The sequence below is a fragment of the Maniola jurtina genome, chromosome 13 (assembly GCF_905333055.1).
Source record: "Maniola jurtina chromosome 13, ilManJurt1.1, whole genome shotgun sequence".
NCBI lineage: Eukaryota > Metazoa > Arthropoda > Insecta > Lepidoptera > Nymphalidae > Maniola > Maniola jurtina.
This window is the reverse complement of record NC_060041.1, coordinates 6,874,202-6,898,075: the sequence shown is the minus strand read 5'-3', so window position 1 is coordinate 6,898,075 and position 23,874 is coordinate 6,874,202. Positions and strand designations below refer to the sequence as shown.

The window sequence follows — 23,874 nt, the reverse complement described above, 5'->3', positions numbered from 1 at the left end:
AAAACTGCTCCAGATCGCAATTGCAAACGCTAAAGCGCGGAGCTGGAGAGAGCTGCTCGAAGGGCTGGATAGGGACCCATGGGGACGCCCATACAAAATGGTACTGGGCAAACTCAGACCATGGATCCCTCCACTGACCGAAACTCTTGAGCCAAATTTGGTAGAGCGAATAGTCGATGTTCTTTTTCCTAGATCCCAAAACAGCCCCTCCACCATCGCGGCACCGCAAGAAGCCTGGTCAGATGAACTAGATGTCTCGGAAGAAGAACTAAAGCGAGCGGTTAGGCGTCTCGCAACTTGTAATACCGCACCTGGGCCAGATGGCATACCAGGCCGCGCCTGGGTGTTAGCTCTGGAGGTTTTAGAATACAGGTTGAGACACCTATTCAACAGTTGTCTTCAATCAGGCATATTCCCATCCGGGTGGAAGGAAGCGCGGCTAGTTCTTCTTAAAAAGGAAGGTAGACCCATGGAGTCCCCATCAGCTTACCGACCCATATGTCTCTTGGACGAAGTAGGTAAGCTGTTCGAGCGGATTATAGCTGCCCGTCTCAGCGATCATCTATCAAATGTGGGCCCCGACTTGTCCGAAAGTCAGTTTGGTTTCCGGCAGGGCCGATCAACAGTCGATGCGATCCTTTACGTACGCGCCTCTTCGGAACGGGCCCTTAGCAGGGGTGGGGTGGCATTAGCGGTGAGCTTAGATATTGTCAATGCCTTCAACTCACTTCCTTGGGATACTATAAGGAATGCTCTAACTCACCATAACATTCCCGTATACCTGCGCAACATAGTTGGGGCGTACCTATGCGACAGATCAATCACTTACACAGGGCGGAATGGCCGCATGCACAGGAGAGAAGTAAACTGTGGTGTTCCACAGGGTTCCGTATTAGGACCACTTCTGTGGAACCTGGCCTACGACGCAGTTCTTCGTGTCACTGTCCCCTCTGGTATCACCCTAGTCTGCTACGCCGATGACACTATGGTGTTAGCTGAAGGCAACACATTTGAGGAGACATCAAGGCTCGCAGAGGTAGGCGTGGCCTGCGTAGTGGCCAAAATCCATGAGCTTGGACTAAAGATAGCGCCTCATAAAACAGAGGCACTATGGTTCCATGGGCTTCCTAGGCGACTGGAACCACCCAGCTCATCGATTCGAGTGGGTGACGTAGATGTCCAGGTAGGGCAATACCTCAAATATCTGGGTCTTACCTTGGACGGCCGATGGGGATTTGAGGAACATTTCGAGCGCTTAGTCCCTAAAATTCAGAAAGTAGCTGGAGCAATGCATGGTCTGCTGCCTAATCTCGGGGGACCACAAGAAGGAGTTCGCCGACTTTACGCTGAGGTCGTCCGATCGATAGCTCTCTATGGGGCGCCTGTATGGTCGCATAGGCTTTCTGGTGTAAAGCGTCTCAGAGCGAAACTTAATAGCGTACAGCGAAAGATGGCTATAAGGGTTGCGCGTGGATACCGCACCATATCCTTTGAGGCGGCTACTGTACTGGCTCGCTTTCCACCGCTGGATATACTGGCGGACATGGATGCGAGGGTGTACACCCAGACCCGCGCAGTCTTACAGAGGACTGCAGACGGGCCGGACACTGGTACCCTGCGACGGCAAGCGCACCGGCAAGCCTTAGTAAATTGGCGTATACGCTTGGAAGAGGATAGGAACGCACGTCAACGCGTTGTCGGGGCTATTTTACCAAACTTCGAAGCCTGGCTGGGGAGAAAACATGGCAGCTTAACTTTCAGGCTGACACAGGTACTTACCGGACATGGTTGTTTCGGCGAGTACCTGTGTCGGATCGGTCGCGAGGTGACACCGCGGTGTCATCACTGTGGGGAGGTCCGGGACTCCGCTCAGCACACGCTCGAAGAGTGCCCTGCCTGGGAACCTGAGCGGCACATCCTGGTCAGCTACGTTGGGAGAGACCTGTCACCACCTGCTGTCATAGCGGCAATGCTGGAGGACAGTGAAGCATGGAGGGCAGTGGTCTCCTTCTGTGAAGTAGTAATGTGCAAGAAGGAGGCCGCTGAGCGGGACCGCGAGCGAGCCGATCCTTCTCGGAGGCGGAGACATCAGGGCGGCGCTGATCAACGCTCTGATCGTTCCATTCAGTAGTCCCAGGCGCTGGGACCGGGCCGCTGTAGTAGCTGGAGCGGAGCTCTGGCTGGCGACCCTGGAAGGACGACCGCTTGCTGTGGCGCAAGCTGTCGTGGCTACATGCAAAGTGCACGAGGCCAGGGGAGTGCATCTTTCAGGATGAGCCCACTGGGCGTCGCGCAGGGGAGGCACCGGCGCACGTTCGTAAGAGTTCCCGGAGCCTCTTAATATGCGCTGAGGATGGCCATCGAGGGGGTTTTAGTGGGTACAAATCCCACATAACCCGATCTCTCCTCAAAGAGGTAGGGTATCTTGTGAAGATTTCCCCCCCGTCAACAAAAAAAAAAAAAAAAAAAAAAAAGGGTACTTCCCGTTGACCTACAATCATGTGGCCGGTAGATAGGTCTTATAGTACAAGTACAGGAATAAATCTGAAAACCGCGAATTTGTGGTTACATCATTTAAAAAAAATTAAAATGTGTTTCAATTTTCAAAATAAGATAACTATACCAAGTGGGGTATCATATGAAAGGGGCTTACCTGTACATCCTAAAACAGATTTTTATTTATTTTTATGTATAATAGTTTTTGATTTATCGTGCAAAATGTTGGAAAAAATACCCGTGTACGGAATCCTCAGTGCGCGAGTCTGACTCGCACTTGGCTGGTTTATTTTTATTTTTATAGATAAAGTAGATAAACGTCACTTCACACTAATACCTATTAAAAAGGTGTAATTTTATAATAAGTATTGTTTGTGTGTGTGCGTGCGTGCATGCGTGCGTGTGTGTGTGTGTGTGTGTGTGTGTGTGCGCGCGCACGCGCTTGCGTGTAGGTGTGTGTGTGTGTGTGCATGTACGTGTGGGTGTGTGCATGTACGTGTTTGCGTGCATGTGTGTGCACGCGCGTGCGAGTGCGTGTGCAAATACCCTGGATTAACACATAGGCTACTTTTTATTTAAAAATAACCATATGAGCTTAATATGAGGTATTTATTTAGAAACTAGCCGATGCCCGCGACTTCGCCCGCGTGGATTAAGGTTTTTCGAAATCCCGTTGGAACTCTTTGATTTTCCGGGATAAAAAGTAGCCTATGTGCTAATCCAGGATATTATCTATCTCCATTCCAAATTTCAGCCAAATCCGTCCAGTAGTTTTTGCGTGAAGGAGTAACAAACATACACACACACACACACACACACACACACACACACACACACACACACACACACACACACACACACATACAAACTTTCGCCTTTATAATATTAGTGTGATTACAGACGGACACTTCAATTTTATTTATTAGTATAGATTAAAGAGTTCCCACGGAATTTAAAAAAAACCGCCGCCAGCCTAGTATGTATTATTATTATCATTATAAAATATCATACAAACTTAGGTCCATGGTAAGATTTTAATAGTTTGTAGTTATGCATAAAAATAAATAAAAATCTGTTTTTAACCCCCGACCCAAAAAGAGGGGTGTTATAAGTTTGACGTGTGTATCTGTGTATCTGTGTGTCTGTGTATCTGTGTATCTGTGTATCTGTGTATCTGTGTATCTGTGTATCTGTGTATCTGTGTATCTGTCTGTGGCATCGTAGCGCCTAAACGAATGAACCGATTTTAATTTAGTTTTTTTTGTTTGAAAGGTGGCTTGATCGAGAGTGTTCTTAGCTATAATCTAAAAAAATTGGTTCAGCCGTTTAAGAGTTATCAGCTCTTTTCTAGTTTTCTTGTATAAAAGAAGGTTAGATAACCGTTAGGTTCATAATATTATGTCAATAGACAAATGTCAAGCTGTCAAGATGGACGTTGCCTAAATACATAATTATTTATTTGAAAATGATGTTTTGGAAAACTCAAATACTTTGGATCGTCGGGGGTGTTATAAATTTTTAATTTACACTTGTAGAATGTACAGGTAAAGCTCTTTCATTTTTGTATAGTTATTTTACTTTGAAAATTGAAAATACTAATTAGTTATACATTTTAATTATTTTTCATGATGTAACCACAAATTCACGCTTTTTGGATTTTTCCCTTGTGTTATAACTTATAAGACCTACCTACCTCCCAATTTTCACGATTCTATAGGTCAACGGGAAGTACTCTATAGGTTTTTTTGACAGACACGACAGGCGGGCGGCGGACGGACAGATGGACATACGGACAGACAGACAGACAGACGGATAACAAAGTGATGCTATAAGGGTTCCGTTTCTCCTTTTGTGGTACGGAACCCTAAAAATTAAGTATTAGTTATTCCTATTACATATATTATGTTAAGAAAAACTTGTTACGTAGCTATACCTACCAAGTACCAAGATAATATCACAGTTAATAATATAACTACCTACAATAGGTACCTACCTACATAGGAGTATCTAGATAGGTAGTAGAGTTTGCGTTCAAGTAGGTAGACCATACAGACCGTACATAATAATTAACATAACAACATATTAACCGTAATAATATTATGGGGTTTAAGTAGGTAGGTAGCTGTATAGCCTGTAGGTACCAAGTTAAAGATAAACGCAAAAAAGACTGATCATTAAAAAAGATGATCTAGAGAAACACTATGTACCTATAGCTCCTTTTAATATGGGAGACCCCCTGAAAAATAATTTAATTGAATTGAAAATTCTATATTTGGTTTGAGTCAACGTGCTACACCAAATACAAAATTTCAGGTCTGCAACTCATTCAGTGTACGAGCTAGAGACCTGTCCCACGCGGACAGACAGTTAGACAGAGAGCAGAGTGACATTAATGGGGGGTTTTTAACGGAGTAAAACGTTGGGTACGAAACCCTAAAAAAAAGAATGAACATCTAGGTATTGGCAAGATATAAATTTTACTCACCATTAAAATCCATGTTTTTTTTTAAATAATCACCAATTAATCATTTAAGTAATTTAAAATGAAAGTTAGGTCCTTTTTTGATAAATGGATAGGTTTCAAGAAGCGTCTACACTCTACGCTCTATCTCCTATAGACTATTTATTAAAAGTTGCATTATAGACAGTATCATTCGCGAACTGAGCGACAAGTACCTAGGTACGGTCTGATCAAACACTTAGCCTTCACTGAATGGTATATTTTATATTATCGTCCGCCATCCGGTAGATATTTTTTACCTACTAAAAAAATTCCATTGCGTCGTGATTACATAAAAATTAAAAAAAACGGCCCAGACCTTTGACAATAATAATAATAAGTTAGTTTCGTCTCTAACGTGGATGTTTAATCTTTACTCTTAGCAGCGTAAATTTTTAACGCAATTTATAGTTTAAGTTGGTATGTACCTACATGTTACGACTTTGCCCGCGTCAGACATAGATAATTTACAAGTACCTAGGTATAATTTCTGCCCACGGTTTCTTTTAAATCTCGTAGGAACCATTTGTTTTCCCGGGATACAAAAATATATACTAAATCATCCCTTGCAATGACCTACCCACTGCGAAAGTTTTATCAAAATCGATTCAGCCGTATCCGATTTAGCAAACAGAGTGCGAGCGGTGGGCGCAGGCGGTGCGGTCGGGTGCGGGAAGGGCGGAAAAGGCATATTATTCCTTCTCGTGAACACAAGTACCTACCTAGTTGGCGAGGTGCGGAAACAATATAGATAGGCACGTGTCAGAACTTTTACAAACAAATTCGTTGGTAGTCGTCATCTTTAAACAAACTTATATTCCAAAATGGTGAATTTCATATGTTAGCAAGGGTAAGAAGTTATGGAGATAAATTTTTTGAGTAGGTACACGCGAATATCAAAAGTATCTACATAGGTCCTTAAATGCAGGTGACTCAGTATGAAAAGAAAATCGAAGGCAAAATACAGTTCAACATTGCGGCCTCGTAATGCGAAATCACGTCACAGAAAATTTCGTAAGTGGGTAATTATTAAAATAAACAAAATATAATTATCGCCGGAATTCCAGACAATTCTCTTATTTCCTCCCACATCCCACAGCAATTTTACTACCTGTCGATTAGCATGATTTGGATCATTAGAATTGCACAATGTCGGCCGGCATACCAGCAGGGTACCTACTTATTAAACCCTCTGTTGTGGAAAAAGACATGATCGGGCACCACGAGCGGAAAACGCAAACCACACGCAAAGTAATTTGCGTTCCCCCGCCCTCCGGCTGGCGGCGCCCGATTGGCCCGGTTTAGAAAGAACAAAAACCCTAGCCCACAGAGTATACAATCACTACGTTATACCCTAGCCTAGGACCAAGTCTTACTATCTCTATGACCCTACCAGAGCTGCTTGTTTGGTTATGTTGGCAGTACTGTCTTTCTGTCAGTGTTTTAGTGTTATAATGTTGGCATTGAAGCATGCCATCGATTTCTTATATATTCACATATTCATAATATTCGTTTTTGTATGAAAGCCCCGTTTCTGAAAACGTAGTGATTCACATACTCTTTGGATTTCTCATAAATATAGTTAGGTACTTTTCCTGGCGTCTGATTTTCTTGATTTATGCCGCTAATTACACATTTCCATAACAAGTTATTTTGCAGAGTTACTTACTTTTATTTACCAAAATTTGACAAAATATTCGATGTAGTTACTTCTTCTTTTCTTGTTTGGGGGTTTGTGGTAGTGCCAGACCAGCACAGTACACTTGGGGCGCCAGCCAGGTAACCTCCCAGTGCGCCTGGATGCTGCTGGTCCCTTTTGGATGCGTTCGAGGGGAAGAGCAGTGTTCGGGCCGGTGCGCCCCGGTAACATGGCTAATAATTTCTCTTCGGAGATATTGTTGGCTATGGCTAATGACCTGGCAGGGGGGGAGGTTTCTCCGCGTGTCCCTCTGACTAGCAGAGGGCACAGTGGACGAAGCGCAGGACGGAACGCAGGCGATGTGCGCGGGATCGGGACGGTCTGCGGATGTCGCCCGTTGGGTCCCAGGGTCGGGGGGCGTACTTCGTTGGTGCGCCCCGGAGGTGTGGTGGGGGGACATCGCGAGTAGGTCCCCGGTGGAGGGTCTGCCTCGGCAGACGTCGCGGTTGATTGCTTTCGGCGTTCCCGTGACCCAGTCGCCAGGCGACACGCAGTAGCGCCGCTGGGGTTTAGTGGGAATACCCACCTCCGGTCCGCCTCTCGGCCGGCGAGTCCCACATACCCTCCCTCAGCTGGCTGGCTGCCTTACGGCTGGCTGGCTAGCTTCCAGGGGGGATGCGTAAATGCATTCCCCAGCGTCAACAAAAAAAAAGCACAATATACTTCGTTAGTGTAGAGTAGTTACCTAGCTTGAGGGAGGCACATAGGAGATTGGTCGGTAAAAATGTGCCAGTTTTATTTCGACTGTTTTTTTAGGATTCCGTACAAGAAAAAAGGAACCCTTACAGGATTACTTTGTTTTCTGTCTGTCTGTCGTATCTGTCAAGATAACCTATAATCTATTTCCCGTTGACCTAGTTATGAAATTTGGCAGGTAGGTAGGTAGGTCTCATAGCACAAGTAAAGAAAAAATCCAAAACCGTGAATTTGTGATATTACCTCAAAAAAATACTAAAATCATGAACAAATAGGTAATAGTATTTTCAATTTTCGAAGTAAGATAACTATATCTAGTGGAGTATCATGGGGTTAAGGGAAAGTTTGTTAAGGGAAAGGGTACACGTGAGCAGATCCTTATTGTTCGCCAGATCATAGAAAAGGCACGAGAGTTCAATAAACCAACTTACATTTGCTTTGTTGACTTCTCGAAGGCGTTTGACTCTGTGAAATGGCCTAAACTGTGGAATGTTTTGCTAGACATGGGTACAACGCAACACTTAGTTCATCTTCTCAGACGCCTTTACGAAGATGGAACGGCATCGGTGCGGACGGATGATGTTTTATCACAAAACTTTCATCCCAGCGCAGGCGTTCGCCAAGGATGCATAATATCGCCGCTATTGTTCAATGCTTACACTGAACTCATAATGCGCATTACTCTTGAAGACTGGACCGACGGTGTTGCTATTGGAGGCTACAAGATATCAAATCTGCGCTACGCCGATGATACTACCTTGTTTGCGACCAGTGCTCGTCATATGGAAGAGCTACTTCTCAAAATGGAGCGCGTCAGTCTAGAGTTCGGATTAAAAATCAACCGCAGTAAAACTAAGATGATGGTTGTAGATCGTGCCAACAATAATTCGCCCGAAGTCACTCGAATTGCGAACTGCGAGGTCGTCCAATCCTACATATATCTTGGTGCTTTAAAATCTCGAACAATGGGGGCTGCGTAGAAGAAGTAAAGCGGCGTATGGCGATAGCGAGAACTGCAATGAACAAGCTAAAGAAAATATGGAAAAACAAAAACATCACAAAAGCTACGAAGATCAGGCTCGTTCGGACACTTGTTTTTCCCATTTTTCTATACGCTGCGGAGACGTGGACTTTGAGAACAGTCGAGAAGAAGAAGATTGATGCTCTGGAGATGTGGTGCTGGAGGCGAATGCTAGGAGTCTCATGGACTGAATTTCGCACCAACGTCTCTATACTCCAAGAACTCGGCATTAAACAACGTCTTTCGGCGTTAGTACAGGGTCGCATACTAAAGTTCTTCGGACATGTCTCCCGGCGTGAGAGTGACTCCATTGAGCGTCTTGTCGTGCAGGGCAAGGTGGAGGGTACCAGAGGGCGAGGAAGGTCGCCTACGCGATGGACCGACCAAATTAAGTCCGCTGTGGGCGGTGCCGTGCACGAATGTACCAGAATGTCGACCAGCGAGGGAGAAGTGGCGAATGCTCGTGAGGCGTGTAACATCTGCCCCCCAAAACGTCACTTCATGATGACCACGACCACTCTGCCAAGAGTGTAACGACAAAGAAGAAGATCATGGGGTATCATATGAAAGAATCTTTAGCTGTACATTGTAAAACAGATTTTTATTTATTTTTATGCATAATAATTTTTGATTTAACGTGCAAAATGTCTGAAAAATACCTGATCACGGAACCCTCGTGCACGGGTCTAACTCGCGCTTGGCCGGTTTTTTATGACCAGGGTAAGTTTTTAAGAGTCAAAGAGTATAACCTTATTTTTCCTGTGATTTGTGTTTTTATTCTGTTGTTGCTAACTTCCATTTTATACAAAAAAAAAAAAAAATAGGTACCTATTTACATACCTACTCTTTGATGATAAAAAACACAGATAAAGTCAAAAATAAAAATAGGACTTCGTCTGTGTTGGTGTTAGCTGGCGGGCGTGCTCTACCTTTTTGGAGTGTTTTTTTTGTTAAAACCGACTGAAAAGCGCTCTAAGGTCTACGCCATACTTGACGGAAATTCTGACTCCAAACTTCCGTGTCGGAACGCCAATATATGATTGCATATGATCGGCCGTTCCATCACGGACTGTTCGCCCTCAGCGTGTTTTCCGTCCTTTAGTCATTTGTATGCAATAACATGTATTGGCGTTCCGACGCGCAAGGTCGGCGTCGGAATTTCCGTCAAGTGTGGCATAGGCCTAAGGAGTGCCGTGCGTATGTCGGCGAGCGCCGGCACAGACGGGGTCCATACTTGTATAGTAAGTAGGTACTAAGTTAACTTGTTACAAATAACTATTGGACTTCGTCTGTGTTGGTGTTAGCTGGCGGGCGTGCTCTGCCTTTTTGGAGTGTTTTTTTTTTTTTGTTAAAACTGACTGGAAAGCGCTCTAAGGAGGTGCCATGCGTGTCGGCGAGCGCCGGCACAGACGGGGTCCATACTTGTATAGTTTAACTAACTTGTTACAAAATTACAAACTTGACATTGGCTAATCTTCGTAAAGCCAGACGAGAGAGAAAAAATAAAAAATAAAGACTGTTAAAAAATAAATAAAGAATGCTTCTGTTAATTTTGATTTGATTCGCTTGAAGTTCAATATATCAAACCAATTATAAATTAAAATGAAATGTCATGTGCCTGGTCCAAACGTTAAAGGTTTATTATTATTGTGTTTATGTTTCAATACCAGTATTTGTTTTATTTAACTTTATTAACCAAATAAATGTGTCAAGTTTTAGGAAGGACAATACATGCTTTAGCAAGATTTGGTGACGAATTATATTTAGAATCTCTTCCAGATTCTATACTTTTAAGAACCTTAAATGCTGCCGAAAGCGCATATGCCATGATAAAACTCAACAAGAATTTTTTTTCTTACTTCAATTACAATTTTTATTCAACCGAAGATGATGAAGGTTTGAAATGCAAAATATCAATGAAATCTGCTCTTAATGCCTTTAAATCTCCAACACACATGGATAAACAAGTGGAAAACCTTGAAATCAAGTTAGATGCAAATTCTTGTAAATTAATTTTTCAACTTAAATGCAAGCATGGAATTATCAAGACACATTATGTATCAATATTAGATTGCAAAGCTATGCAATCTGCTGTTTATACCAAAGATCTTGTGCCAAACAGGTGATTTTAGTTTATTTTATTAATATTTAGCATGAATTAGCATAATCGATAGTAATATGCTATTTTCTCATTATTTTAAATGTACTTATAACTAGCTTTTAAAGTAAAATTATTCAGACACTATTTATTTCAATGTTTTAGAATAACATCTTCCCAACGGTTACTTTCTGAGGCTCTTGGAAATTTTCAAAGTTCTGATGATCAAATGACACTAGAAGCGACAAACCAATTACTGATTTTACGTAATTATGAAGATGCTAATATTGACTTAACAAAAATAATAAGAACTCAAATAAGCTTAAAGCCATCAGAGTTTGACAGTTACACAATTGGGGCTGAAACCACTATCACATTCACACTAAAAGAGTTTCGAGCCTTGTTAGCTTTTGCTGAAGCACTAAGTCTGCCTCTACAGTTACATTTTGAGACAGCAGGACGACCTGCAGTATTCATTGTTCATAATGGTACAACTTTTGAAGCACACTTTGTATTGGCTACCACAAAACCAGAAACTGCAACACAAGGCTCAATGCAGAACCATTCACGAACAGATAAAAAACGAAAAGAAGTTAATGAATCAGTAGGTTCAACAAAAAAGAAACCTCACTTAGAAATAGACACATTAGCATGCTTAGATGAAGATTCACATTTATTTAATTATATTGATATTCCTGAAGAAAGAGATTGGAGGCCAGAAAAAAAATCAACACATGAGAATGGTGGAGACAGGGCAAATGATAATGGATTAGAAGAAAATATGGATGGTGAAATTCCTGGGTCACCAACTTCTAGAATAAAAATTAAGTCTGCATTCAAAAGATGTTTTGAAAACACATTTGACCCAAGAAGTATACAGCGTGTTGTATTAGCTGAAAACTCAGATAGTGACTAAATTTGGTAATTTTGTAAATATTAACTGGATAAAAATGTGTTTTGTAAGGTATTAGTTGTCATTAAAAATTTAGAAGGAAAATTAAAAAAAAAACTATTTTTACTGCATTATGATTTTATAGTAAAAATATACAAGTAAATACTGTACACATGCTTTTCACAAATCAATATTTCAGGGCATAATTATTATTAGGTATTATAAACATTTGCGGTTTAAATATTACATCATTTATTTTGAAGGGTAGGTTATTCCAATCTACAGAGGAACCATTGGTAGTATTGATATTGGATCTAGTATATATTTTACTATTTGTATTAACAATATGGAAACTATACATTCCATTTAATTGAAAAATCTAATCATTAATGTATTCGTATTACGTCACACCTGTTTAAAAATATTAATAATCTTGTCATTAAATTATAATCAGAACCTTTGTCACGTAGTGCAAAATATGGGCAAGGTTATATTTTATAAAGAGGTATTTTTACAAAACTTGCATTTATTTTATTTGAAATAATGTTTAGAATATATTTATCACTAAGTTAGCATTCATTATCAAGAAAAAATATTTGCTATTATCCTTTACCACAATACAGTAAATACATTTATAACTGCAAAAATTACGGTAACTAAAATTTACAGGAAAAAATTGCAATGTCTAAAATATACACTTCCAGCAACTAATAAATAATGGTTAAATTAATTTATCAATTTGGTTTTACTATTAGGAGATCGACAGTGTATATGAACAAATGCAGATTTGTTTTCTGTAAAAAAATTATCATACACCATTTCATTATTATAACAATAGCTAGCTAACATGTCTTAAAAAAGATGAAAAAGACCTCAAGTTCTACCTTTAATTTATTATTTATAAAATACGGCAGCGATACCATTGTATTACAATAATTATTTTAAATCAATTTCAATATTGTCTCTGGCCCAGGTGGTGGGGCATACACTGAGTCGTGGTGAGGCTTCGCAACATGCAAAGACATTTCTAACTTTACCACCAAACACTCACTATCCAAATAAATAAATAAAAAGGGCACTGTTATTTAAGAACAATCCTCTTGGCTCTTTCTCACACACTGTGCTACTTTTCTTTTAAACTCCGAATATGATTCTCTCCATTCTTTCTGTAAAAAGAAATAGAATGAGCACACTGCTACTAATATTCAGTTTGCTTTGGCGCTAGGTGTGTGCAACCTAATGTTAAATCATAAAGTGTCAATTGAATGTTTGTGGCCTGCGTCATGTGGCCCTTTTCCAACATGACTATCTGTTGTTAATTTTTTCTCAATCCTAAAAACAATCTTCTTGACTTTTCCTAACACATCTGGCAACTTTCTTTTTGAAATCCGAATACCTCTCTCTCCATTCTTTCTGTGAATATAAATAAACATTATTATGAGTATAATGATCAAGTGATATTATGTTTAAATGAACATGTTATTCATGCATCATGAGAATAATAAGTAATATATGTAGATGAAGATGTCAATATTAGTAGAAGTATTGACAATACAAATAACATTATGTGACATGCTGTTTTTCTGTCCTTTTTATCAAAATCAGTTCAACAGCTGAGGCAATTAAAAAGGTAACTAGACACATTTTTGCATTAAAAGTAATATATTGGGTAGTATGGAATCTTTCAGACAGAAATGAGGTACAAATGGACAGAGAAATTAGGACTTTGTTAGTATATCATAAAAATGCACTTTGCTTTACATAAGTAAACATTAAAAAAAAAAAAACAATTAGAAAAAACTTAGATTGGTTGGTGACTCAAAATGCCCACTGAGATTTTTTCTCTAAAGTGTGGGATTACATAGCATAGTTATACATACGAGCGGATAGAGTAAACATGTTTTAATAGTTCATGAGCATGGGGGTGTTAATATATTAATATTACCATGAAGAAAGAACCTACATTAGTAAATAAAGACACCTGCAAGGAAAATCTTCTTAACTCATTTTTGGCAACTTTACAGGTTTTATGGTGCATGAAAATTCTACTTTTGTTTTTGCAATAGTTTTGACTCAAGTCTAAAAAAAATCCTAGTAATTGGCCTGGCCATATACTTTCATATCCTTCATATGGAAAATAAAGCTGTAGCGGATAAATAATAGCATTTTACTTACTGCAGCATCAACATTAGCAGGACTTTCATCATTTGGGTCTGCCAACATGGAAATAACACTAATGAGGATTGTTTCAACTGTATGCACTGGTAGCCATCTCTCAGAGGCTTTCTCATAGCCCCATTTGTCATCACCTGGCTCATGCAATATTGATATGCAGACATCTCCATTCTTTTCAACTGAAATTAATGTAATATAGAAACATTGTGCTGATTCTGATCGCAACTTAATTTTAGAGTATTTATATCTTTGTCTTATCAATGTAATAAGAAAAGGACAGACAAACTTATTTTAATTTAGAACTGTCAAACCTTGTGGCTTTAGGTGCCAGTCTTGAGCATTGTGTTTATAAACTTTGAGGGGTGCACTGAAACTTAGTCTTTATTTTAAAATTCATTGTCTGCCCTTTTTTAACAATATTAAAAAGAATAAGATGATAATAAGTAGTAAATAGAATAAGAAGATATTAAACAAGTTAAGATACTCTAAATAAGTTTAGAGAAAAACATCAAAATCAACACCAATATTTTTAAAGAAGCAAGTTTTTATTTATTTTGTTTAATTGTTCACATTTTAGTCTGCTGACCAAACCAATAGCACTAAAGCTGTAGTACAGACTTAGCCTGCATATTAGAGATATGCATACTAATATTATAAATGGAAGTGTGTCTGTCTGCTAGTTTTTCATATATCCATCTGGTTAACCAATTTTGACGAAATTTGGTGGGACAGATTGCATCCCAAGGAAGGATTGGCCACTTTGTGCCAGAAAACCAAAGAGTTCCCATGGGATTTAAAGAAATTCTAAATCCACACCAGAGAAGATTTGAGGGTCAATTATTTAGTAGGTACAGAGATAGCTTGCATCCTGGAAACAAATATGGGCAGGCTACTTTTAATCTTGAAAAATCAAAGAGTTCCCACAAGCTGCAGGCATAATCCATAAAATTCTAAAATGAAAAAGTTTTTTACTTCTATCATTACATTTCCTTAACAGTAGATAAATATTCAGAAACGTGGTTAGTAAAAGTTACAGCCATAAAAATGTACCCAATATAAAAACCGGCCAAGTGCGAGTCAGACTCGCGCACTGAGGGTTCCGTACTCGGGTATTTTTTCCAACATTTTGCACGATAAATCAAAAACTATTATACATAAAAATAAATAAAAATCTGTTTTAGGATGTACAGGTAAGCCCCTTTCTTATGATACCCCACTTGGTATAGTTATCTTATTTTGAAAATTGAAACACTTTTTAATTTTTTTTTTAATGATGTAACCACAAATTCGCAGTTTTCAGATTTATTCCTTTACTTGTGCTATAAGACCTACCTACTTACCAAATTTCATGATTCTAGGTCAACGGGAAGTACCCTATAGGTTTCTTGACAGACAGACAACAAAGTGATCCTATAAGGGTTCCGTTTTTCCTTTTGAGGTATGGAACCCTAAAAATTATCTACTCTCACATTGTGGGCTTCAAGCCATAGAGGTGTGCCCACAGTACACTTTTACTTTACAGGATATACTTGTTGAAACAAGAATACATCAAAAGTATTTCATCAGTTTCTTAAAGAATAATGATAAAGAAGCTTTCTCACTAGTATTGTAATCGAAATATTTAAATATGTTCCTACTGATGGAAGCCTGTGACATGTTTTTCAGACTGGAATCATTCAACACATTTAGATCTATACATATAATTAACAGTAACTAATGATTAATTATTAATTTATTATAATATATTCTCAGCTTAGTAGAGCCAGATTTTAACTCTTAAAAATAATCATCATCATAATCATCAGCTACCTGTCAAGGCGTACTACTGAGTGCAGGTCTACTCTCCGAGAAGGGTCTATACCATAGCCCACCATGCTGGCCCAGTACAAATTGGCAGACTTAATAGAATATATTGTTTTATAAGTTGATTATTACTCACTGTTTGGATGCCATATTTCAGTAACAAATTTCATCCTAGGTGGTCTCAAAGGATACTCTTTTGGAAAATGTAAATGTGCTTTGAAGAACCCACCCTCACTGTAAATTAAATTGAAATGTTAAATAGGATATGAGATTTAACAGCATACATCATATACATTCTTCAATAATAACTATAAAATCTTCAATACCCAGAGAGATAGATGTGTGACCAGTCAAAATAATGCTACTCTTTAATAACTAACAAAACAAGTTTAATCAAGGATGTTAACTTACTATAATGTATCTGGAGGACCAATAATGAGTACCTCCCATCTGTAAATATCATTGTCGTCTATCAACCCAGCAGAAAAACCTTCCACTGGATTTTTGTTCAGTTCTGAAATGGGATAAGTAGACGCTGAATCATAAGAATACAAAATTATCGTACTCATACACGATTTGAAAACGTAATATGAACCTTTGCCAAGAATTAACTAAAATGCCTCATTATTTGTCTTTGGCAGCCAATGCCCGTCACTGCAGTGGATATTGATTTTATTTGCACTTATTTATATTCCCTTTCGTGAAACCATGAATTCGTATAGACTTACCTTCTAGCAATATAGTAAATGAACTATTAAATTCAGTCTAAATTCGACCCAGTAAGGTCAATGATTGAGCGTAGAGTTAGGTATGCCTGAGACTGAAGAGATGATTGCCCAAAAACTTAACTGACTATTTATTACACATACCTGCTAATTGCTTTTTTAATAAAAGCGAAGACTGTGGCTCTGACATTAATTACAATTAAGAAATGTACCCTGACGACACGAAACAAATGATTTTTCCACAAAAGATGGCTGGCTGAATTTATGCAGGTTGTGAAACATATGAGCTGTGCTAGTGCTTATTTCCGGTGTGCCAACTGCCAAAGTTGCCATGCCATGACTTGACAGGATTCATACCTACGTTTATTAGTCTATGGAAAATGCAGCGATCAGCGATAATCTGTAAAACAGGTAAATCTTGGTCATCGGGTAACTTTAAAAATATATCTAACATTGTGATTCAACGGTCCAATGGACTTCATGGTTGCCATCCAGCCCCGGTGACAATCCAGCGGTGACAACGAGACAACGAGAATGCTAGTGATGGTATTCTCGTTGTCGACACAGACAGGTGGTCCACGGTTGGACACTGCGTTGATTTGTTACAAGCGCGTGGTCAACAAGTGAACGTCGAGTGAACATTGCGTGGTTCACAACATATTGAAGTCTGTCTGTTGTGTGTCAGTGATAGGCACTAGGTCTACGCGTGAAACACTTGCGGGCAGCGCACGGTCATCTCAGGACCCGTGTGTTGAGAATGAGCAGTCAACGCAAGACACGCATGCGAGCAGACTCACCGTCCGCACATGCCGACCACCAGGAGACGCTGGCTGTTACCAGAAAACTGAACACGCTGGTAGAGAGGCGTGCAAATTTACACTATCGCTAGATCTCTCTCAGTTAGATAGTTTGGGTGGCAACTCGGGTACCAGATATTGTTGGATACACAGATCCTGTCTGTCTGTGATTATTCAGATCTTCGGTGTCAGCTTTCGGCACTTCTGACAATTACCTACTGTCTAGTGAAATCTGTACTGAGTATCCATCAGTTACCCTTCCATCTCCGATTCCTGTGTTAAGAGTAAAGTGTGGCGATACAAGTCAGCAGATTGGGATGAGATGCGGCATTCCTTTGAGTCTTATCCGTGGATGTCCGTGGCGGCAAGTTTGGTAGAAAATTCAATAGAGTGCAGCGACGTGAGCGACACTGACGCGGCGTCTAGTGTCACTGCCATAAAGATATTATAAAACATGCGTTCCAATGATGTGTCCCTAATTTCTAATTTCCCATTATAATCTATGTCCCGGCCATCACACTATAATATTATAAAGGCGAAAGTTTGTATGTGTGTGTGTGTGTATGTTTGTTACTCCTTCACGCAAAAACTACTGGACGGATTTGGCTGAAATTTGGAATGGAGATAGATAATATCCTGGATTAGCACATAGGCTACTTTTTATCCCGGAAAATCAAAGAGTTCTCACGGGATTTCAAAAAACCTAAATCCACGCGGGCGAAGTCGCGGGCATCGGCTAGTTAACCATACATTAACTGCCATCAACGTCCAACGCCATGTTCAACGGCGTTTCCCGTTAAACGTAGATGTAGCTACGATAACTATGGTAAGAGTGGTTGCATAGTAACGCCTACCGCCAGCGCGGCTCGTAATCGCGCTAACACCCGCAAAACTATGAAACGTGTTACTTTAGTATCGCGCGGTTTGCCGGCTTGGACATTCGTGATGTACGAATCGCGCGCGGTTTACTATCAGCGCGGGTCAGTATCACTATGAGACGATATAAAAACTATCAGGCTCGTGTCCCACCGGCGCTGGCGGTAAGCGTGACTATGTTTTGAGAGATAATTTAAACAAAATGTGGAGAATTACTTCGTTTATTTCGTTGCAAACATTGCAATTATTATTGTATTCATTATATTTTATGAAATTAGAACAATCATGCGTCGGTCCCTGTTTTTAATTTCTTTACATCAGGCTCTAATGGCTCACCATTAATATGCGGCATTTTCCGCTTATTTTTCTTTTTCTTTTTTGACCTTAGACCGTTTGTTTTAATAGGGTTCTCTTTACTATCATGTTTAACTTTGATAGCCTTGACTGATGCTGAGTCTAACATTGATTTAAAATCTGTTTGAATTTTGTAATGTTGGTGGAATATATCCATTGTGTGAAGTAATTTCTTCAATTTCGCCACGAAGTTAGAATTCATTTCTACTTCATTTCCCGATTGTAGTAATTGTGCAAATACATCATGGAAATCTTTCACAACATTCGAAATTTCATTAATGGTTGCTTCTGAAGAAGGTTTACACCTATTCAATGCATGATAAAATCCAATTAATAAATTAAGGCCCTCAGTGCGTCGAAACTGTCTCACTGTATTATCGAAAACGTTTTTAATTAGAATAGGTATTAATTTATACTTTCCTTCCCATTCTGTTTGCAAGACATTGTGGAAAAAAATAACAGGAAGTAAACAATTGCGATTACGGAAATAGTTTTCTAAAGATACTTTTAAAGTTTCAACAATTGGCGATATGCGTTTTTGCTTCTTTGACGCTTTGGTAACATCTGTATCTAGTTTTTGTGAGCAATTAATAACAAATACAGTAAAAAAAGTTATTATATCTCCAAGTGCTTGATACATAAAATGAGACCTCTCGCCTTTATCAATGATAGATTTCAAATAATCGTCTAATATTTCAACAGTAACATCACCTGTAGAAGAAAATTTTCTGATTGTTGTAAGACTTTTAACAGTTTTCCTAAGTCTATTTTCCAACTCTTTAAACTGATTGTCTTGCATACAGAATTCAAGACATCTAGTTAAAGGGACAATCATTGCTAAGCATGTATCCATTGCAGGGCTCTTCTCCAAGTATATGTCTATTAGATCCAGCACTCTTATTCTGAAATCTGCTAAAGATTTCTTATTTATGCGATCCTTTTTGGATTTTATACTTTTGCCTTGATGAAATTGCTTAAAAGCGTCTGCTAGAGCTTCATCGAGTTTTTTACCTTCTTCTTCAGTTAGCATGTCTGCATCTGCACTTTCTGCGTCACTGTCTGGAGCAGCTGCTGTGCCTAATGCTTTTTGAACTGCAAGGCGAAGTTGGTCAGGCGTCTTAAGATCTTCATCCTGATCTTCATCTTCCATTTCGCTATCACTATCGTCACTATTTTCACCATTAAGTTCTGTATTTTCGTCAGCTTCTATCGCAGCCACTTCTGATGTATTATCATCATCATCTTCCTCTTCCGATTCACTATCTTGCGTAAGAGGGTTAGCTTCACTGTCTGGGTCTAAGACTGACACAATTTGACCAATACTTGAGGGGGTTAAATATTCCCAAAGTAGTCTGAAAACACATTGGACAACTGATCGAAGTACACTCGATTCAATTGACAAAACAGATAGTAAGACTTCCACCATTACTTCAATCCATTCTGGTTCATCGTTTATGGAAGTATCCTCAGCTTTTCTTTGTTTCTTCAAGTTTTTTTTATAATGGTTATAGCAACTTTTTAGTTCTATTATAGAACTTCGCGCAATCTTAACATGGGTAGGCTCAGAAAATAAAAAGAGGCCTAGTTGATATAGCAAAATAAGGAAAACCTTATCCACTTTTGATTTATTTTCTTTTTTTTCTATTTTTTCACAGACTTCTGTAAGCATTTCCCAACACTCCATATTCTCTTTTGGAAATTGCTTTTCAAGTTTTTCTTTAACCTTATCTTTTGTCATCATATTGGATATGAATGTGTTGAGTGCAGATAAAACTTCAACCAAAGTATCTACATTTGAAAAACGAGATGTGAAGCAGCGGTAAAAACTAGTCTTTATGGAACCTGCAAATAAAAGGAGATATTATTTTCTGATATCATAAACTAGCTATTCCTACAACTGTTTGCTTGTCTTCAGAAAATTAATTCCGCATGGATTTTGGTTTTTTAAGGATCTCATTGGAATATTACAAAATTGTCTTTTAATGTGGGTCATGCTATAGAGAACCTACATTCAAAATTTCAAGTTTCTCCACCAGTTTAGGTATGTAGTACCAAATAGCTAGTGCCAAAGATTCTTTTGTTGTTTAGTTCAATCTTGTTGCTACTTGATGAACATTAACAGTCTTTTGAGTTCACGGAAGTTTTTTACGAGCTTATTTTTACGATCAGCTGGGTTATCACGGGGTTAAGCAAGTTCTTTAAGCCCTTATATCTCTCACTTGTATCATGCTACAAGGCCCATTTTTTAAATAAATCTACTCATCAGCCTTAACCTCAGCTTGCTGGGATGTTAGGGATATTGTCTAACCTTGTATATACAGATAGATTTCACTTACAAATTCTATCATGGGTATTACCTGCTAATTCACTACTGACTCCAACATTATCATCTCCACCAATTTTGAAAAACCCAAAACACATCAAAAGTTGCATATATGTGATCTGGAAATCTGCATCATTTTTAACAGCTTGTTGAGTGACAATGAAAGAAATGAGCTCAGATGCTTTCACTTTTTCATTGTTATACCAATTTCTCTCTACATTTTCTTTAACAACTTTTTTTGAAGTATTTAAGAGAACTTTTTTTAAAACTTTAGCCATTTTTTTCAATCCCTCTGCATCCAAATCTGCTATAATACATTTGACAACAGCAGAACCTGTGATTTCAGTGAAATTTATTTCACCAGGATGAAATAGCAACTTTTTGAGTGTAGCAACTCTAATTTTACTATCAACAGCTATACTCTTCAGAGCTTGCTGTAAAGCACGAAGCACCTCTTTTTGTTTTGTTATCATTATTTTATTATCATCCTCATCATCTCTCTTGTTCCTGATTTTGCTTGCTGTCTGCAAGCCTTTAAACCAGTCCATGAACAATTTAAAAAAATTATCACTAAGCAAATCAGGTATTACTGCAACATTTTCTTGTAAATTGAGTAAAATTGAGTTCAATATGTTTAAAGATACTAATTCTCTGTTTCTATTGTGTTTTACAAGGTATCCATCTATTTTATTCCAAAATAACTGAATATGTGGTGACTTAGCAATTTGAACTCCAATCTCCTTGTAGATGGGATGACTTACGGAATTCAAGTCAACTCCTGTCTGTAAAGTAATTTCAAAATTTGAACAGATACCTAATCATAAGTGGTTAAAGTATGAAGTTGCCATTGTAACGTCGTGATCACTTGGAATTAAAATTAAACTTGCATGGTCCAAGGGTCATGTTTAAAACTTTTTTTAGTAGTAGTGTGTAGTAGTGAGCAGGTGATGGATTTACGATGATGATATAGAGCTGCTATTGCTTATACATATTATATTATTCAGTACATTTTATTGTGATTTGAATATTTGACAAGAGCAACCGCCGAGTTTCTTGCTGGTTCTTCTCGGTAGGAACGACATTCCAAACCAGTGGTAAATTGTTATGACGATTCGAAATCACGCCTAAAAGTTTATTTGAATTAAAATACTATATAATATTGTATTCTAAAACAAATAAATTTATTCTTAAAAAGTGTTTGTTGTTTTCAATATCATTTGGCAATTTCATACTTTAATCCCTAACATTACATTTTATATTACATTAACAGGAGCAGGGACGACGCTTGGAAATAAACTTACCATTAACTTTTCACATATATCATTGATATGATCTTCATGCAGTATCTCAGGAACACCAATGAGTTTTCTTAGCTTTACTTTTTGGGGGAATTTTGCACTGACCAACATAAGGAAATATAGAGAATCCAACGTGTGGTCCTTAATATCCTTTTTATATTCCTGTTTTATGTTTGACCACACAATTGTAGCAAATTGGTCTTCATTTAGCTGTAAAGGATTTTTTGTCAGAAAAACATGTGCTAATAAAACCATAAATATACAATATACATACTATTGCATACATTGTTTACTAACAAACTACATATTGCTGTATAAGATCCATAACAGACAAATACTAATTGAGGAGCTGGTGAACATGACAGGTTTTTTTAATTCTGATATTTTTAAGGGGCTTTTACAAACAGCCTTTACAGTTTTTTTTTAAGTTTTGTTACAAACTAGTTATGCCAATTTGAGAGGATCACTATCTTTATACACTTTCATTGCTGAAATGCTCAAAGATTTGTTTAAAATACAGTTGAAAATACCAATATTCATAAAATTTAAATTTTGTTCTTAGTTATGTGCACACAAATTATGTTATAGTATTAATTGGCTTTAAATGTTTACCTGATTAACTAAATCTAGCATAACATGACATGCTACAGTATGTAGATAATTTTTTTTACAGCTAGCGGTATGTAAAAGCTGCATTACTTCTTTTTGTTCTTCATCTGAACTCTTTAACATCAGACCAGAACGGAACACAGCACAACACACTAATATCTGACCTAGAGCTACATCTCCAATTTCCTGAAAATCAATAAACGAGCAGTTCTTATAATATATAAAATTAAAATTAGTTGACGCTAAACTTCTTGACCGCGCTGACTTTCTTTTTAAGTCTGTACAATAAGCAATAAGCACTTTGCCTAGCCCCAGAACAAATATGCAGGAGCATACACCCATGGTAAGCTCTACTTCTGTTCCTTGCTGCTTTCTGTTTCCCGCATGTAATGTTAACGTGATTCTACTCATCACCACTTCAGAGTACAGAGTAGAGTGGCGAATAGTAACTTTAGAAATGTGTCAAGCAATTAGCCATATAAAATGTACCAAGTTCACAATCCTCATTTAATAAAGTCTGTAGCTGTTGTATCTTTAAACTAAAATGACTGGTCTAAATACTTATATTCTTATCCCTTTTATAATGTTCCCCATAGAGGATAACACTAGATTTAGACGTGTTAATTTAATTTAGGGATTGTGTACAAGAGAATTAGCTACTGGAGCTAATTTTTTGTGTGGTAAATTATTCAGTAACCTCTCTGTAATACTCCATACCATGATTATCATACACACAACTATTACACAAAACTATCTTTATAATACTATCCAAAACCCGCCACGTTTTAAATAGGAATATCTTACACTTTTAGAGGAGCCACTGGCGTGCAATTCCTTTTTTACCAAATCTAACAACTGAGATACAGTTATCTGGTTAAATCTAGTCAACATACACACTAGAGTCGCAAAATGTCCCATGCGCAGTTCTGGTACATTTGCACCCAGACTTCTTATCAATCGTTTTAAAGTGTATTGTAAATTCTTCTCATTCTGAAAACAAAAGAAATTTACTATACAAATCAATGAAAACGGTGAGTATGGTGCTACTCTGCTTATTTAGCTTAATTTACCTCATTTACTTGAAGGCGAGAAATTATTTTCAGACCACCAGTTACTTTTGTACCATCTTTTGGTGATTTAAGAAAATCGAAAGCATCTAATAAAGAGGTTATCTCTTTTGTAGATATTATCTCTTTTTGAGGGTCATCTAAATTACTTTCGTCGTCCATTTTATTTAATTCATAATAATTTAATATCAGTTTTATTTCACATCACATTCATAAATCAAAGTAAAAAGGAAGCAAGAAGTTAGTTAATAATAACCTCAAAAGCATTGAGCATTTTAATATTTAAAAATGTGACAACTGACATGTGTACTTTTATTTTTAACTGGTTTTACGGCTATGGGTTCTAGTTTTTTTAAGCCCCTAATTGGCCAAATTAGCCCTTTTTTTTTTCAACTGGCTTACGGCTCTGGATTCTAAGACTTTTTACTATTTTTTTTAAATGGCT

The 23,874-nt window shown here is 38.2% G+C and overlaps 3 protein-coding genes across 5 annotated transcripts; 1 reads left to right on the top strand and 2 right to left on the bottom strand.

Annotated features, from left to right (window-relative positions):
* Positions 1 to 9,891: 9,891 nt before the first annotated feature.
* Positions 9,892 to 12,136, top strand: LOC123871444 (cell cycle checkpoint control protein RAD9A). Of its 2 annotated transcripts, none has more exons than XM_045915269.1 (3): positions 9,892 to 10,048; positions 10,126 to 10,534; positions 10,676 to 12,136. In XM_045915269.1, exons 1-3 carry the CDS (start codon positions 10,015 to 10,017, stop codon positions 11,424 to 11,426), a joined length of 1,194 nt encoding a protein of 397 aa, XP_045771225.1. In that variant the 5' UTR covers positions 9,892 to 10,014; the 3' UTR covers positions 11,427 to 12,136. The 2 variants fall into 2 exon arrangements, with proteins under 2 accessions (XP_045771225.1, XP_045771227.1); XM_045915271.1 differs by having other exon boundaries at positions 9,928 to 10,048; positions 10,132 to 10,534.
* An 88-nt stretch (positions 12,137 to 12,224) lies between these two features.
* LOC123871460 (ubiquitin-conjugating enzyme E2 G1) lies at positions 12,225 to 16,438 on the bottom strand. Of its 2 annotated transcripts, none has more exons than XM_045915301.1 (5): positions 16,250 to 16,438; positions 15,792 to 15,894; positions 15,517 to 15,614; positions 13,578 to 13,756; positions 12,225 to 12,815 (listed from the first exon to the last, which is right to left on the bottom strand). In XM_045915301.1, the coding sequence occupies exons 1-5, from the start codon at positions 16,293 to 16,295 to the stop codon at positions 12,735 to 12,737; spliced, it is 507 nt and encodes a 168-aa protein (XP_045771257.1). In that variant the 5' UTR covers positions 16,296 to 16,438; the 3' UTR covers positions 12,225 to 12,734. The 2 variants fall into 2 exon arrangements, with proteins under 2 accessions (XP_045771257.1, XP_045771256.1); XM_045915300.1 differs by having other exon boundaries at positions 12,225 to 12,568; positions 16,250 to 16,437.
* Positions 16,439 to 17,980: 1,542 nt separating this feature from the next.
* Positions 17,981 to 23,716, bottom strand: LOC123871424 (rDNA transcriptional regulator pol5). Its single transcript, XM_045915223.1, has 6 exons — positions 23,433 to 23,716; positions 23,167 to 23,352; positions 22,366 to 22,548; positions 21,757 to 21,963; positions 20,490 to 21,237; positions 17,981 to 19,974 (listed from the first exon to the last, which is right to left on the bottom strand). Exons 1-6 carry the CDS (start codon positions 23,589 to 23,591, stop codon positions 18,062 to 18,064), a joined length of 3,396 nt encoding a protein of 1,131 aa, XP_045771179.1. The 5' UTR covers positions 23,592 to 23,716; the 3' UTR covers positions 17,981 to 18,061.
* Between the last annotated feature and the right edge of the window lie 158 nt (positions 23,717 to 23,874).

Coding starts and splice junctions, on each gene's coding strand:
- LOC123871424 (XM_045915223.1), bottom strand. CDS start 23,591: ATGGACGACGAAAGTAATTTAGATGACCCTCAAAAAGAGATAATATCT. Junction 21,964..22,365: donor TGCTAGATTTAGTTAATCAG/GTAAACATTTAA, acceptor AATCCTTTACAG/CTAAATGAAGACCAATTTGC. Junction 19,975..20,489: donor AGTCAGTAGTGAATTAGCAG/GTAATACCCATG, acceptor TTTTATTTGCAG/GTTCCATAAAGACTAGTTTT.
- LOC123871460 (XM_045915301.1), bottom strand. CDS start 16,295: ATGTCAGAGCCACAGTCTTCGCTTTTATTAAAAAAGCAATTAGCAG. Junction 15,615..15,791: donor GGTCCTCCAGATACATTATA/GTAAGTTAACAT, acceptor TTTAATTTACAG/TGAGGGTGGGTTCTTCAAAG. Junction 12,816..13,577: donor CTGCTAATGTTGATGCTGCA/GTAAGTAAAATG, acceptor TTATATTCACAG/AAAGAATGGAGAGAGAGGTA.
- LOC123871444 (XM_045915269.1), top strand. CDS start 10,015: ATGAAATGTCATGTGCCTGGTCCAAACGTTAAAG. Junction 10,049..10,125: donor GCCTGGTCCAAACGTTAAAG/GTTTATTATTAT, acceptor AAATGTGTCAAG/TTTTAGGAAGGACAATACAT. Junction 10,535..10,675: donor AAAGATCTTGTGCCAAACAG/GTGATTTTAGTT, acceptor TCAATGTTTTAG/AATAACATCTTCCCAACGGT.